This window comes from Abramis brama (genome assembly GCF_963993115.1).
Source record: "Abramis brama genome assembly, chromosome: 10".
Taxonomy (NCBI): Eukaryota; Metazoa; Chordata; class Actinopteri; order Cypriniformes; family Leuciscidae; genus Abramis; species Abramis brama.
In genome coordinates this window covers 40,113,060-40,129,036 of record NC_139972.1, presented here as the reverse complement: position 1 = coordinate 40,129,036, position 15,977 = coordinate 40,113,060, and the positions used below count along the sequence as shown (strand labels likewise).

The 15,977-nt window shown below is 40.6% G+C and overlaps 1 protein-coding gene across 3 annotated transcripts in view; it reads left to right on the top strand.

The window, feature by feature from the left end:
- cep295 (centrosomal protein 295) overlaps window positions 1–15,977 on the top strand; it is a 45,112-nt gene that overhangs the window by 12,447 nt on the left and 16,688 nt on the right. Inside the window, exons 8-21 of one of the 3 annotated variants that reach the window (XM_084127607.1) lie at window positions 1,234–1,383; window positions 1,466–1,675; window positions 2,652–2,758; window positions 6,221–6,391; window positions 8,120–8,187; window positions 8,265–8,448; window positions 9,672–9,887; window positions 10,741–10,885; window positions 11,453–11,608; window positions 11,701–11,865; window positions 13,723–13,751; window positions 14,177–14,267; window positions 15,606–15,740; window positions 15,837–15,932. In XM_084127607.1, the coding sequence (XP_083983733.1) occupies window positions 1,234–1,383; window positions 1,466–1,675; window positions 2,652–2,758; window positions 6,221–6,391; window positions 8,120–8,187; window positions 8,265–8,448; window positions 9,672–9,887; window positions 10,741–10,885; window positions 11,453–11,608; window positions 11,701–11,865; window positions 13,723–13,751; window positions 14,177–14,267; window positions 15,606–15,740; window positions 15,837–15,932 (1,923 nt within the window). Of the gene's footprint in view, window positions 1–1,233; window positions 1,384–1,465; window positions 1,676–2,651; window positions 2,759–6,220; window positions 6,392–8,119; window positions 8,188–8,264; window positions 8,449–9,668; window positions 9,888–10,740; window positions 10,886–11,452; window positions 11,609–11,700; window positions 11,866–13,722; window positions 13,752–14,176; window positions 14,268–15,605; window positions 15,741–15,836; window positions 15,933–15,977 lie in introns of all 3 variants that reach the window. The other 2 variants (XM_084127606.1, XM_084127605.1) reach the window with 2 other exon arrangements.

Sequence of the window (15,977 nt, the reverse complement as noted above, 5' to 3'; positions counted from 1 at the left end):
TCCTGTATGAACAAAATGGAGTAGGCCTATGTTTTTATGTTTCCACTGTTCGATCGCGCCTACGCCACTCACACACACACACACACACACACACACACACACACACACACACACACACACACACACACACACACACACACACACACACACACACACATTCCAATCTTGACATCGCAGCCTGTTCATTATTCTGCGCTCACACCAAACGCGAATAGAGCGTCAAATTTGCGCGTATCCGCGTCTAGTTCGATGCTTGAACATTTTGAATCCAAAGCGAATAGGACGCGCGTATAAAGCGAGCGTTTGAAGCGAAATAGCACCCAACTATAACGTTTACACTGTGAACTGTTAATCTTTGTCTGGAGCTGAAGCTTATCGACCTTCTCAACAATAAAATTATTAATATAACCCTCCAATGCATATTTAAGGCCCTTTTGGTGACATCGAGATGATATATAATCTTTCTGTCTCCAAAAAATCATCAATTGCCTCCTGTGAAATGTCTCCTACTGTGACAGCTGCCACAGCGCCTGTTACCGAATGTTGACTGTTTGTCTGAGTGAGTGGAGGGGGCGTGGCTTAGCCATAGGTCAATTAGCATACATGCGCAGGGAAAAATAAATGTAGAAATGTGGAAATACAGAAATAAATAAATGTAGAAATGTGGAAAAACAGAAATAAATAAATGTAGAAATGTGGAAAAACAGAAATAAATAAATGTAGAAATGTGGAAATACATAAATAAATAAATGTAGAAATAAATAAATGTAGAAATGAATGCATATATAAATGTAGAAATAAATAAATGTAGAAATAAATGCATATATAAATATATAAATAAATAAATGTAGAAATAAATGTAAATACATAAATACATATAGAAATGCATAAATAAATAAATACATGTAAAAATACAGAAATAGCCATTTATATTACCAAATGTATTTATTTTCACTATTTCTGCATTTATTTATTTATTTATTTATTTATTTATTTATTTATTTATTTATTTATTTATTTATTTATTTATTTATTTCTATATTTCTATATTTATTTATTTTTCGTTCTGTCATTTTTAGTCCTTCATAGTGCATCAGCAACCTGAGAAAACGCACTTCAACAGACAAAACAGCAAACTGCCATTCAGAAACTATCCACTTCTTCTTACTACACTAATGCATATTAAGACCTCTTCTGCATATTGACTGCTTTCTATCATTTGATCTTCTCCAGAGGTCAAAGGTGATGTGGTGCTGCAGCTGATACCCGAACCTCTTCCTCCTCTGTCTGCTGCTAGTCATGACGAGGAGCTGGACGTGACCCTTGACCCTGAATGTGCACCTGAAGGGGAGGAGCCTAATACCCCAGTGACTGAAACACCCGGTGGGCAGCCAATCAGAGAGCAGCGTGCCAGATCTGCAGTGATGGGATGGCGATGATGATGATATTCTCTTGTGTTTGGCAGATCCTGGTAGACGGGCTCTGAGGAGACTGCTGGACCGCATCAGGAGCCAAAGAGACCGCCAGCGGGCCGCTGCTGCAACACTGACGTCACACGAGGGAGACGCTGATGTGGAAGTCGTGAGTGTTGAAACGGGATCTTTGAGCAGCCAGGAAAAAGCACCCGAGGGCAGTTTAGAAGAGCAGACGCCCAGCCCAGCGCACACTGACGACGGTAAAGCTTAGCATTGTTAGTCTCTTGCTCAACGTTTAAGGATTCACCTTCACGTTATACAACATAACGAATGGATGGACTTTCACATTATACAATAATACTGGTTATTAGAGGAATGATACCACTGTTTAAGTGCTTACTGGTTTAAAGCATTCTGAATGAAACTTTCTTGCCAACGGTGCGTATTATGTTGTTCTGCTTGTTAGCTGACTCATTTCAGTGAAATGCGTAACCCAGGTAAAGGACACATGGATTTCTCCAATCCACACACCACTCTGACACATTTCCTTCATCTGTGCTTGAACTGATCATTTACGTGTACATTTAAGCATTTCATTAATTTTTCAGTATATTAATAGTAGGGGTGTAACGGTTCACAAAATTCACGTTTCGGTACAGAAATTTCGACACGTTTTGATACAGCAAAAAGAAATGCCGGAGAAATTTCCTTTTATTTATTTATTTTTTCTAAAAATAAGTGTTAAATAAGTTATTTTAAAATAATATTTGAGTTTTCCTACATCTTGAAACTTTTAATTTTATAAATGGTGGTGATCTTTGAAGGATGAACAAATAATGTTTTGGTCATCACATTAAAAAATAATTTAAATATGATAATATTTTAGCATTTTACTATTCCTGCCACACTTCCATGGTTACAGTTAGTGTTACTACATTAAATCCATGGTGACATTGATGGTCCAAACTGATAAACGGTCCGTGAAGCACAAAATAATGAGTAGCGCAGTTTCGTTCCACTTTCATTACATTTGCCATTTGATGTTGGGTAACGTTGTGATCGCACCGGCGGGAAAAATGGCCTAACGAATCGTTCGGTTTGTAATGCGTACCGAACCGAAAGCCTCATACCAAACAGTTCAATACGAATATGTGTATCGCTACACCCCTGATTAATAGTATTCAGTGTCACACTGGCTTGTCTGCTGCTGATTAGTCCTGTGGTGTCGCTGCTCAGGGCCTGACGTGAGCGATGAAGCTGTGGTGGCAGGAACGCTGCTGCCGCCCGAGGAGCGAGACCAGCCGGAGCCGGCGTCCGCCGAGAGCCAGAGGAGAGCAGCCCACGTGAGTTCACTCATCAGTCTCTGTGTGCTTTACATGGGGCGTTTGGTGCACATGATGCGGCTCCCGTACACTATAGAGCAGTGTTACTCATTGCGCGACTCGCCAAACTTTAATTTGTGGCTCGCATGGTGGTAAAAAATACGATGATATGATCATGCAGTCACTACAGATATTTCATAAAAACATTAAAAACAAGTAGGGCTATAACATAACCCTTTACAAACTCAAACTGTCAGCTCTATTACAAATAATTTCGATCGGATTGAAAGGGGTGGTTTATCGAGAGAACATGTAAACACTTGATCGATTGAGAACCGGAACTGAAAGGACGACGTATGAGGCGCTGAACGAGCTGTTCTCCTGATGAATAAAGAGTCATAAATGAGTGTCCTGTCATTCTGTAATTCCCCTTTCACTCAACATCTGTGACGTGGAGCAGGACAACGGCCCACCAGTCCTTGTTCTTTCAGACTCTCATCCACAGACGACTGGTTTTGGGCTTACAAACCGCACGGCACAACGGTTCATATGCTCATAGTCTCCAAATTATCACCAGAATTGGATAAATATTAAGTCTGCTGTTTAAAACAAATGAAGAACCAATGTAGGAGAATAGTTAAGCGACAGCAGTGTGAAACTGTATATTTGTGCAGTGTGTGCATGTCAAATCTATTCCGATTTGAATCTTTTGACTTATAAACGCGCACATCAGCCCGATCATGTATCACATCACGATGTTTAGTGTTCATGTAAACTACAATACATTCAGATTCATCAATCAAAATGAATTCAGTCCGACTAAAACAAAAGTTGTTTATGTAAACATCCAGTCTCTGCGGAGATGCCAGTTATGGTGGTCTTCCTAGCTCTTAATGCTGCATGACATGTGCTCTGGGATGGTTAGATGCATGATGGGCTTATGTAGGAAAATATAACTTAAGGTCATTCTGGGATGAATGTATTCTGGAAATCCTTCAGGCGTCGTTCAAGCGGCTGAGCTGCAGTGTTTCCCCTACCATTATATAAGGGGGGCGCCCCGCCCTCCTAACGGCTCCCCCCGCCCCCCTTGAAGGTCAAGTAAATTTGATTTGATTTTCTTTATAGCGCCAGATTAAAGTTTTTTTTTTTTATTACAAAAACTAAATAGCCCTTAAGTAATATGTTATTTATCTTATTTCCACGATGGCATGTCTTTTCTGTCTGTGTTTGCGCGTTTACAATTATTCCAATGAGTGCGCAAGCGCGCACACTCACACACAAACAAACACTTGCGTCAAATACAGATGAGCACTAGCGGACAGAGAGCGCGCGGCGGGAAATATGTCGCTGAACTGAAGATGGCAACACTCGCTCTACTGCGAGTAGCAGCCGGAGTAGCTCTCCTGCTCCAAGTCTAATGCCCGTTTCACACATATTTCGTTTGCAGTGTGTATGCGGTGAGTATTGTTTTCCGTACCCATGTTTACAGAGCTTTCACACTGCACGCGGATGCAGTCCGTCGATGATCGATCCGTTCCAGTTGCGGTGCGTATACAGCAGTGCAGCGATCGTTTCCGCACCGAGTCTACTTTTGCCGTTTATATACTGTCTATGATTTTTGCTGTGCTGCAAACGCTGAATTAAAGTGACAGCGCATGTTTCGTGGTCAAAATGAACACAGATTGACCTGAAAATGTAGTCATTTCACCATAAGTGCGATTAATTAAATAAAATGTATGTATTTATACCATAAATTTATTTAATTAAATACTACTTTTTTCATTTTAAAAACGGGGTAAAGCAAGGAAAACTACAATTTACCTTAACAAGGCGACATAATGACATTCGTGGAGGTGGAAAAACAAGTTCTCTGTGACATGCAAGATTTATTGTATTAAAATTGAAATGCAAAAGATTTTAATATAAATACATGGTTAAATATTTTACCACTTGCTTGAGCAACTTAATATATAGCCTAATTATATAGAAGTAATGCATTGAATAGTACATTGTTTAAATTGTGTTTAAACGTGAACGCGCGTTCACAGCAGTGCTGCGTCTGACAGGATTATTCTCTCCAATAAATGCATCATAGAAATAAAAACTTCTCACAAAAAAAGCCCATTTAAAATTTGTTTTTTTTAGTTGTTAGTTAAAAAATAAAACTATTTAAGCTCTGGTCCATTAATATTAACAAATACTTCTATAAATTTAACAAAGGTTATTTGCAAAAGTCAATTTTAAAAAGATTTAAATATGTTTATTTTATTTTTTTAAAGAGATATCTTATGTTAATTTTTTTTTAAACATTTGTGTTTTATGTTAACTTTTACAAAGCATTACCCTCCCAGACAACCAATTAATGTGACAGATAGATAGATAGATAGATAGTGTCTGTGTCAATTTTCACCAACCAACCCCCCCCCCCCCCCCCCCCCCCCAAACCTGTAAACCAAGGGGAAACACTGAGCTGTGATGTGAAACTACCGTTACCTGAATGCTTGTGAACACACATGCTTCATGAGGGTCTCTACACTTGAACTGAGCTCAGACGTCATTCTGTTAAAGTGCCACTGTTATGGTTTTTCAAAAATTCCCTTTCTTGTAGTGTGTAATAGAGCTGTTTGTGAATGTGAAAGGTATGCAAAGTTTCAACGATCAAAGTGCACGACAAATAGTTACAGTAGTAGTAAAAGAAAAAATAGATTCTGAACTGCTCAAATGAGTCCTCAGTAACAATGCAGCCTTCATTGACTGCCTGCGAACTACAGCCTGTTAAACATTGAAATAAACATCAGTAAAACATGGTTAAGTTAAATATTATATTATAATTATATTTTCCCACAAATATAAATGAGTCCTCTGCACTTTGAGGGATGTGAGATTATTAGGATTTAAAAATGTTACCGCAATAAAGGATGTGAATATTGCAGTTAAAAGTGAACGAAAGGTTTATAATCCCCTTTCGAAAATGGCTTATATGTGAGTGAAGATTTGGGAAAGAGAAAAGATTCCATGTCCAGTGGAATAACTAATGGAATATTGTTAAATTTGTGGAAAGTCAGAATACAAAGTCAACAATTAACTTAAATGAATGGGCTAATGTTTCCCATTTTGTGCACAAATCCAAATGTTTCAATGGTTGCGCTGTAACATTTAATTGCCAACCTATTTATTTTGTATACAAAGCTTTGTGTTTCACTCGTGTCATAATATTCACGTGAAAAACGGCATTCATTCACATATCAAAAAAAAGCTTTGCTGTACCACCACCGTTGGCTAGTTCTAACTTCAGAAGGATGAGTCCAAAAAATGGCATAAAATGGCATAATATGGGCATTAAATGAAGACTCCAAAGCATCTAGTCAACTATTAAAAGTTCTATCTTCAGAATAAATGTAACACTGAGGTGCTCAGAGGCCTTTTTCACCACGGCTGGTAGTGGTTTCAGTAGACCTGTAAGGTGTTGTTGTGTGTGTCCAGGAGGCGGCGCTGTTGAGCCGACAGCAGGAGCAGCTGGCTGTGCTGGAGGAGCTGGAGCAGAAGCGGCGTGAGCTGGAGCAGCGCCTGAGAGAGACTCAGAGGAGCCACACGCTGCAGGATGATGAAGCTCAGAGTCGTCCTGGGCTCCAGCAGAGCGCAGCGCCTCCAGAGGTGCGTCTGTTCACACACCTCCTCAACGAGTGTGGGCCGGAAACGCCATAACACCATAACTCGGCATTTGAACACAATTTTTTTTTTAATGAAATTCCCCAGAAATGGGAAAATTCTGTTGTAACTTTCCATAAAAATGTGTATATTAGCTGCGTGTCCATTACAGATTTGCGCAAAACTATTGAAAACTATTGCGAAATGACAGTGTTTCCATTAACCGATGTAATGTGACTAAAATGTTTTTTTTTATATTTATTTTTCTCTCTGGATCAGTCATTCCAGGAGACGCAGGCATGTATCCAAGCATTAATGGCAAGGAAAGACACTTATGTTTTTGAGCGGCACAGATGAGGAGTTTCTCCCTCTTGATAGATTGTGGCATTTCTTTGTTTAGAATCCAGTATTCCCGTAATTCTTTTGTCTTTGAGTTTAATGAAGAACTGTCTTGACTTCTGTCCAAACACACCGCGTCATCTTTAAAGAATGATCGACTGTTAAGCATGTCAGGTGACCTGTAGATGCGAAAACTCTTTCCATTGTAGTTTTGCGAAATATTCCTTTTTCGAACTGCCTGAAAAACCTCCTCATTCGAGCATAAAAACATTTTTGTGCTATATGGGAGTTTTTGCGAAATTGACGTGTTTCCGTTGGGCGTGTTTTCAATTTGTGATCCAGTCTGAATCATTCATACAGTTTTTCCTCACACTGAATCATTTGGATCGAGCGGGAACTAGGCATGTCATTAACGATTACTTTGGTAATCGAGTAATCTGTAGATTATTTTACCAATTAATTTGAATAATCAGATCTGTTTTTATTACCAAAAAATATCAAAGCAAACAAAAGCCTTTAAAATGACAAATACATATATAAATGATAATGAGGCAATAATAATGGTTTCAAATAAAGTGTCAAAATCAAGTAATCGTGTTACTTGATTTTGACACTTTATTTGAAACCATTCTTTCATTATAGAAAAACACTGTTAAAATGCATACGGTAATATAATCTAGACAATCAGCTTATGTACAGTAGGCTATGTATTATAGCAAAAACCTGCAGAGGCACCAACAGCCTGATGTTACACTTTACAGCAGACCGAATCCTGGTTTAATATTGGCCAAGTGATATTTAATGTTCACCTAATCTTTAATATTTGCCCACTTCTTTAAAATTTTAGAAATGCTACAGCCATTGTAATTTCTTGAACAAGAACATGTGCACATCAGAACATGCAAACTCAGTGCGAGGGTTTAGACTTTTATTTTGAAATGCAGATGAACAGTTTGCATATTTAGAAACACGTTGATGTGTTCTCCTGTGTTGGCGTAGGTTTATAAATGATTTGCATTACAAATCTGATGATATGCATAGCGTTAACTATGCTGTAGTAGGTTTTTTAAATGGTTTTAAAGGAACACGCCGACTTTTTGGGACTTAAGCTTATCCGTATTCCCCAGAGTTAGACAAGTCCATACATACCCTCTTCATCTCCGTTTGTGCCTTAACTCTGTCTGACACACCCACCTCCGACACACCCACCGCTAGCCTAGCTTAGCACAAAGACTGGAGGTAAATGGCTCCAGCTAGCATACTGCTCCCAATAAGTGACAAAATAACGGCAACATTTTCCTATTTACATGCTGTGATTTGTATAGTCACAGCGTTTACAAATAACAAGGTCACATGAGACACAGCCATCTTCTAACCGTATACGTGTGTGTGCAGGTTGATGCGGATGAGCTGCACACGCAGAGACTCCATCAGTACCAGCAGAGACTCCTGCAGCAGAACAGGTCAGACCGGCTCCACATCAGCAGTGATGCTCGTGATGCGGCAGATGTGTGACGCTGTGCCTGCGCTCTTCCCACAGGCTTCACAAGAAGAGCGTGGAGGAAGCGCGGCGGCGACTGCAGGAGTATCAACACACTCTGAAGCTGCGAGCGTCACTCCAGCAGCCGTCGGTGAGCTCAGAGACCGGCAGTGACTGCACACGCTCGCCTCTTCCAGGAGGAGATCCGGCTAGCCCACCTCCAGCTCGCCCTGGGCAGACACGGGTCAGTGCTCGACTACAGTCACGTGTTGAACACATCACCATTGAAAATGTGACACTGATTACATACAACAGTTCAATAAACAGTTCAAATTAAGTCGCTTACATTTTAGACACAATATTGACTCTTTTTGTTTCAACAGCGAAAATGGTTCACAAATCGGTTAAGTCAAAGATTCAATGACTCCTTCATAAACAACTGTCTCATTCTTGAATGAATGAGTCGTTTGAATGAATCATTTGAATGAATGACTCAATGACTCGCTCATTAAGACTGTCGCCAGACGCCATTTACTGGCGATTTAGTGTTATGTTTAAAAGTAGTAATGTTCAGATTACTCAGTTGTTGGTCCGATACTGTGCTCATGTACTCATACTCATAAAACTCCCCCGATACAACCGCGCCCCATACCACTTTAAGGGGCCGTTCACATATCGCGTCTAAAAGCGAGTGGAAAGTGAACAATGGCGCGCCTGCATCGCTTCTAGTATGAGCGTGCTTGCAGTGCACCTAAATTTGAAATAACGAATTTGCACACGCCAAACCGCGATATATGAACGGCCCCTTATGGCAACGAGACATTAGCTTAACCTCTCGTCAGTTGAGCAGGTAGTCGGAGGAGTAATGTCAGCCATTTAGGAGATATTTTAAGATAAGCGATGATGATACAAGTAGAGCAGACTGCAAAGTATGCTCTGCTAAATTGTCAAGAGGAGGGGTGAGAAATGGCTCCTTTAACACAAGCAATTTGATTATACAAGTTGAATATTTACTTTGTTACAATCAGAAAGTGAAAAACATCTGATGAAAATAAAACATTGTTAGAAGAACTGTGTGGTATTAAGTACTCATATCGGTACTTGGTATCGGTATCCCAAATGTAGGTATTTGTACTTGGTCTGAAAAAAAGTGGTATCGGTGCATCCCTATTTATACTATCATTCTTTCCAACGTTTCCTATTTGTATATTCAAAAATATTCAAAACAATCTCATAACATTTAATGCAGTTGTAATTTTTCAGTGTAAATGATTTAATTTGATCAGCCCTACCTACGGTAACAGCCCTATAGTGCGTTATTAATCAAATTGAATTTATTGATCAAATGTAGCAATTTAAGATGAAAGATAAAAGCATACATTTAATAAGATTATGAGGAAAATGCCCTTTAAAGGTGCAGATATGACAATTTGCAGGCCCACTTCACTGCATCTGTTTCCACAGCAGGCTCTCCTCAGCCCAGCCGACCCCGCCGGCTCTGACCCCTCGCTGGAAGCCCCTGCTCCTCTTCCTGCTCCCGCTGTGGTCCTGGAGCTCCTGCGCAGCCGGCTGCATCCTTCCTCCGGTCCCGCCGGCCCGGCCCAGAGCGAGGCGGAGGAGAGGAGTCGGCACGTGAGGCGACAGCGAGACGCCCTGCAGGCGCTGATCACAGCAGACACACAGGTGAAGCTCACAGGAGGAGCTCGCTGTCTCAGTGCACTGATCATGCTGTCTGAGAGAGACCACAGCAGGAGAGATTTCTGTATTTACTTGTTTGTTTTTACCAAGCACAAAGAGAGTTCACAAGTAAATAGGCTTGAAATAAAGAAAACTGAGAGTTTGGTGATTTACACACGTTGTAAAACTTGATAGTTTTTTTTAAACTTATGATCAGGGTTTGAAAGTAACACCCTCTAACCACACATGAATCAGCTGTGGCGGGTAACACTGTCAAATCACGAGCCAATCTGGCGTTTTACTTATGTTTACTCCCTTAGCTGGGGACGTTTGTGTGTTAAGTCAAATCTGTGCAGATTTAGCGCAAATACTCAAGTCATGAGTCATCATGATGTATTAAATACAGCACATATCTGGCTCACTTGAACACACTCGTCACTACGCAACACGTAACGGTGTGCCTGTTCATTTGCATTGAAGCAATAGCGAATATTAAAAAGGATTTGGTGAACAGAAAAGACATTATTTTCAAACACCCTACATTTTCTGATGTTCTTTGTACTGTATTGATCTGTCCACCTAAAACACATTTCTGGTGATGAGGATGAAAGAGGAAGGGAGGAGATGCTGGATGACAGGATTTTGTTCGAATAAGAAATGAATGTATGAAATCATCTTTTTGGCTAGTAGGAGTTCTGAATGGCCGGTAACTTAATTTAGTAGCAAAATTGGCCGGTGAGTGAAAAGTTAATTTCAATTTATGGACTGTTACTTTGCACTGTAATATAATAGATCCAGACACATGAAAGTGAGCATGGTGTGATTAACCCTTACAGTGAACCTCTGCTCCCTGTGGTAGGCTTCAGTGTCCAGCTCTAGTGGCGCTCAGGCGGATCACGTGACGTTGAACACTTTGCTGAAGGCCATTGAAGAGGCTAACGGCCCCTCCAGACCCCCGACAGCACCCATCCAGCGGGACGGAGACACACCGGCCCTCGCTAACGGTAAACACTGGCCTCAATGGGCACTGACTTTTTTTAATCTATCGATTTCAGAATCAGAAAGAGCTTTATTGCCATTTGATTCAGATTCACAAGCTCTTGATTGGATTCCGATCTTGTTTTGATCATTCGTTTGGTCTGGTTATATACCAGGCAAATTAACAACATTGTCCAAACCTTTCATTTCAACTGCTATTTATTTTAGTCATTTAAACTTTTTCTTGATGGATTTATTAAAAATACCTTAAATAATTTCCATAACACTAAGAGGTTAAGTAAAAATATAATGAATATGTAATAAAGTGCTTATATTAAAATGCTCTTCTCTAGAGTTATTTTCTAACTGTGGTCATTGAATGGCTTTTAAATGTGATGTCATGAGACATTGTTCTCAAGCGGTTTTACTGATGACTTTCTGCGGTTGAAATACAATCGATTACATGAGGCATGATTTATTTCAGGAAGTACTTTTTCAACTCGTTCATTCATGTTTGTCTGGTGTTGTAACTAGTAGTGAAGTGAAAGACACACTCTCTCTCTCTCACTCACGGTTCTGTGTGTGTGTTGTAGACGGTGTGTGTGAGCCGGCCCCAGTGGCCCGTGTGAGAGTGAAGCCCCCGGTGTCTCGTGCTCCCGCTCGTCTGGTGTTCCTCCGGCAGATGCAGCAGCACGAGCTCAGCGCCATACAGGAAGTGGACTCGCCCCTCAACATCAGCCTGGACACAGGTACGCCAGCAGCTGATGCTCCGGCAGGTGTCACGCATCATATCCTGTCTGACCTCACGTGTGTGTGTATGTGCTGTGATTGGCTCCTGCAGAGCTGCAGTCGTCTTCAGCTGATGTGAGCGAGTCCAGCAGTGCGTCTCTGCCCGCGCTCGCCTCTGCCGGCAGCCACAGCCCGAGCGACAGGTCACAGGTCACGGGCAGGACCAGCCGCATGTCCTGGAGAGACACGCTCCTGCAGGACTCCACGGCCTCGCCAGGTACATGTACACAGGGGTCGTATGTTAGATACTGTGTGTATGTTAGAGATGTGTGTATCTGTTGTGTGGATTTGACCGTTTCTAAGCCCCTTCCCGTAGTTAGACGTTACTAATTCTTTTGCGGTCAGAAAGTTCTCATTTATTTCAAAAATAATTAAATAACATCTGGATAGACTGTGCATATAAATCAGGGCTGTCAAAACTCTGGGGAAAACAGCACACGAGTCACAGTCCTCTTGCTTGATTCCTGACCAGACACACACAGACACACACACAGACACACACACAGACACACACACAGACACACACACAGACACACACACAGACACACACACAGACACACACACAGACACACACACAGACACACACACACAGACACACACACAGACACACACACAGACACACACACAGACACACACACACAGACACACACACAGACACACACACAGACACACACACAGACACACACACAGACACACACACAGACACACACACAGACACACACACAGACACACACACAGACAGACACACACAGACAGACACACACACAGACACACACAGACACACACACAGACACAGACACAGACAGCCGCACTGACAGCACGTGCACACCCAATTCAGTTCTCTCTCTTTTGAGCTTAAACAGACATATGCCTGCAAAATGAAGTCAATGCCCGTCTCGGCAAGTATCCTCGTGTAAACGGTTGGTTATGCGTTGTAAACAACTGAGAAAGAAAACGGATGTGTGTCATTTTATATGAGGTCTGTGCATTGGTCTTAAAGGGACAGCAGCCTAAAACCGTGTCCTAACTACATGCGACGCGATAAGATTCCAGCGACAGGCACACAGTGTCTGTCCACACTAGACGTGACTGAGACGCCACAACGTCAATCAAAAATCACAGCCAATCAGAACAGCATGTGGGCGGAGTCTCGCGGCGAGTGCACAGCACTAGAGTAATCTTGACGGCACTCGCAAGAAAATGGATAAGTGCTACATAATCAAATTCACAAATATTACACCATTTAAAAAATACATAGGCTACTGAGTTACTAAAACAATCTGTCAAATAATACACTTGTTTGTTCACAGATTTAACGTTCTTGTTTAATTTCAAGATCTGAGGTGAATTATCCATTGTTGCTTTTACAGCTTCAAAGCTGGAGCACTAAATGATATTCAGAGTCACATGACACGCTTTTAACATTAAATAAAGCACATAAACAGTAGCTGAGATTATCATCGTCACTCTTTGTGTTTGTTGTTCCAGTGCGACGTCGCAGAAAAATAGAAACCGTTTGTAAAATAGACTTGTCGCGTGTCGCCGTCGCGGCTGGTCAGGACAAACGCTGATTAACATGGAAAAGGACATTTTATCGTGTCACGTGTAGTTAGGACACGGTGTAATGCTCTCGCAGCTGTTGTGTCTCCAATGGTGATCAAACAACGACAGAGAAAATTACTTTTGTAGCTTTAACAAATATAAATTGTAGTAATTCATTATATTAGTTATATTTTATTTACAGTGACTTATTTTACATGTGATTATTCAATTTCTGTACCTGAATACTGTTAGATTGACCTGAAAAACATAAAGCACTGCTTATTTTAATCGTCTTTCTTCTATTGTATTTATCAATGCTTGTAATTTGTTTATCATTTTCTATGCAGATTCACTCCCCTACAAAATCACCCGATTATTCTAGAATGATTAAAATAGAGATATAAAAATCATCTGGTGAAATAGTTTTTTTATCACAGAATAATGTTTGTTTGTTTTGTTTTCAATATCATGCAGCCATAGATGGTTGTTTGTGCTTTAACACTTCCTGTTGACTTCTTCTTCTCCTCCTCAGGTCCGTGCCTCATGAAGCTCCAGCAGGAGGTAAGACTGTCTCTCTCACTGCAGACACACAGCTCCTGTAACACGCCTGACGTCACTGATGACCGCTAACTCATTCTGAGATCCACAGTTTATGGATCAGTGATGAAAACTAGCCAAATCTGAGCGTGCCGTCACACCAGTGATTATGCTAAGAGAAGCTGATGTGTATGTGAGAGTGTGTGTTGTGTGTGTGTGTGTGTGAGAGAGAGAGTGTGTGTGTGTGTACTTGTGTGTGAGAGTGAGTGTGTGAGTGAGTGTATTTGAGCAATGATGAAAGCGTTTTGTACCTGAAGTACATGTGAATCATGCATGTTTGCTAATGAAGGTCTCTACACTTGAACTGAGCTCAGACGATTAGCTGATGAACAGAGTGTGTGTGTTTGTAGAATCACACTGTGTAAAACTGTTCTCTGTTTGTTTGCTAGCAGTTTAGCTGTCCATCATCTGTTGACCCAGACTATCTCTCATCAACTACGATCTCAACGGGAAGCTACTTCACTAGTGACCATGAGCCAGGTGTGTGTGATCGGTTACATTCACAGAGTGTGGACATTAGGGATGGGCATTTTGTCAGTTTTTCATTTCGACTTCTCAATAGGTCTGAAAAATTAGTACTCGAGGGCGGGGTGTGTGCGTCATGCCGATAATAAAAATATTTTAATTAAAACTATACCTTTAATATACCTTTAACCTCTTGGCTTTATGCATGCAATGGTAATTGCCACCCCTGAGCTGCGATAAACAGTCTGAAAATATATATGTAAATGCCCATTTGGATGCAGCTTCTGGAAAAAAAACGTGGCCGTTGTAGCCTAAACGTTTGTGTAATAAATTCTGTTGAATCAAACAAAATATTTCTTTCTAAAGCTACTTTTTGTAATATCTATTTGATGCTTTTCTCATTTAACACAATAATGACTATCTTTTGAGTGTAACTTCTCAGCCAAATTGATTAGTTAAATTAATCGCCACATGTAATTGGGTTAGAAAAATGTTGATCACTTGACAGCCTTAATTTACCCACAAGGAACCTCTGCAAGAGTGAATGAACACTGGTAAACTGAAACGCTTTATATGAGGTTAATCAAAGCCTTTAATAACACTAAACTTAAAGCACAGAAGTTCAGAAGTGTTGTAGAAATATTTTGGATTCATTTTGTACTTTCTCATGAGCTAAAATGTTATTTTATATTGACTGAATGTTTGCCATTTTAGTAATTGTAATACTAACTTCATTCATCAATAACAATCATGTGTTGTTCAGTAATTGATTAATTAGAATGAATTGATTAAATCTAAACTATTTTTTAAATGGTTAAAAAAACAACTGACATGTCTTTTTGTCTTTTGAAATGTTTGCAATCAATTAATTGTCAATTTAATCTAACTTTTTTTAAGATTAAAGAAAGATTAAGATTAAAAGATTAAGCAATGTCATGCTTTACGCTTAAATAAACGTAAAAAACGCATAAGTTTGGAAACGTTACTTTTTTAAATATTTTTATGCTCATCAAGCCTACCTTTTTTTTTAAATCAAAAATACGGTAAAAAACTAATATTGTGAAATATTTTTATAATTTTAAATATTGCACATTTATTTAAAATAGAAATGTTTTTGCAACAATATACTAGAGTATAACCGTTCTAAAGTTAGGGGTCAGTAAAAATATTGTCTTCCTATATATAATCATTGTTTTCATGGTCGGTCGTCGCTGGATAGAAATATAAATTGTGTATAGATTTTGTAATCGGTCGTCGCTGGTACGTTCCCGTACTCGTGCCCATCCCTAGTGAACACGCGTCTGTTATCCGCCAGAGGAAGAGATCTGCCTCTGAAGCTCGTGTGTTCCTCAGAGGATTCTCGTCTCAGTGTGGATCCTGACGTGTGCGGCCCGTCCCCCGCTGACCCGTCGCAGGACACGAGCGGTTCTGTGCAGCGCATCATCCACAGATACAGCCAAGAGCTCCACGCGTCACTGACACACGCAGGTAAACACTGGCTCCTGTAGCGTGAGGTGTGTGTGTGTGTGTGTGTGTGTGTGTGTGTGCACGTGCAGAACACACGCTCACATGCTCTCTGTGCAGGAGCGCCGATCACGAGTCCAGCGGGTCAGTCCTGGTCCAGTGTGCTTCACGAGGAGCTGCGATCACATGATGGAGACGCTCACATCTCAGCTCCAGGTGCCTTACAGACGCATCACTTCATTTTACTCGCAGTTAAAAATG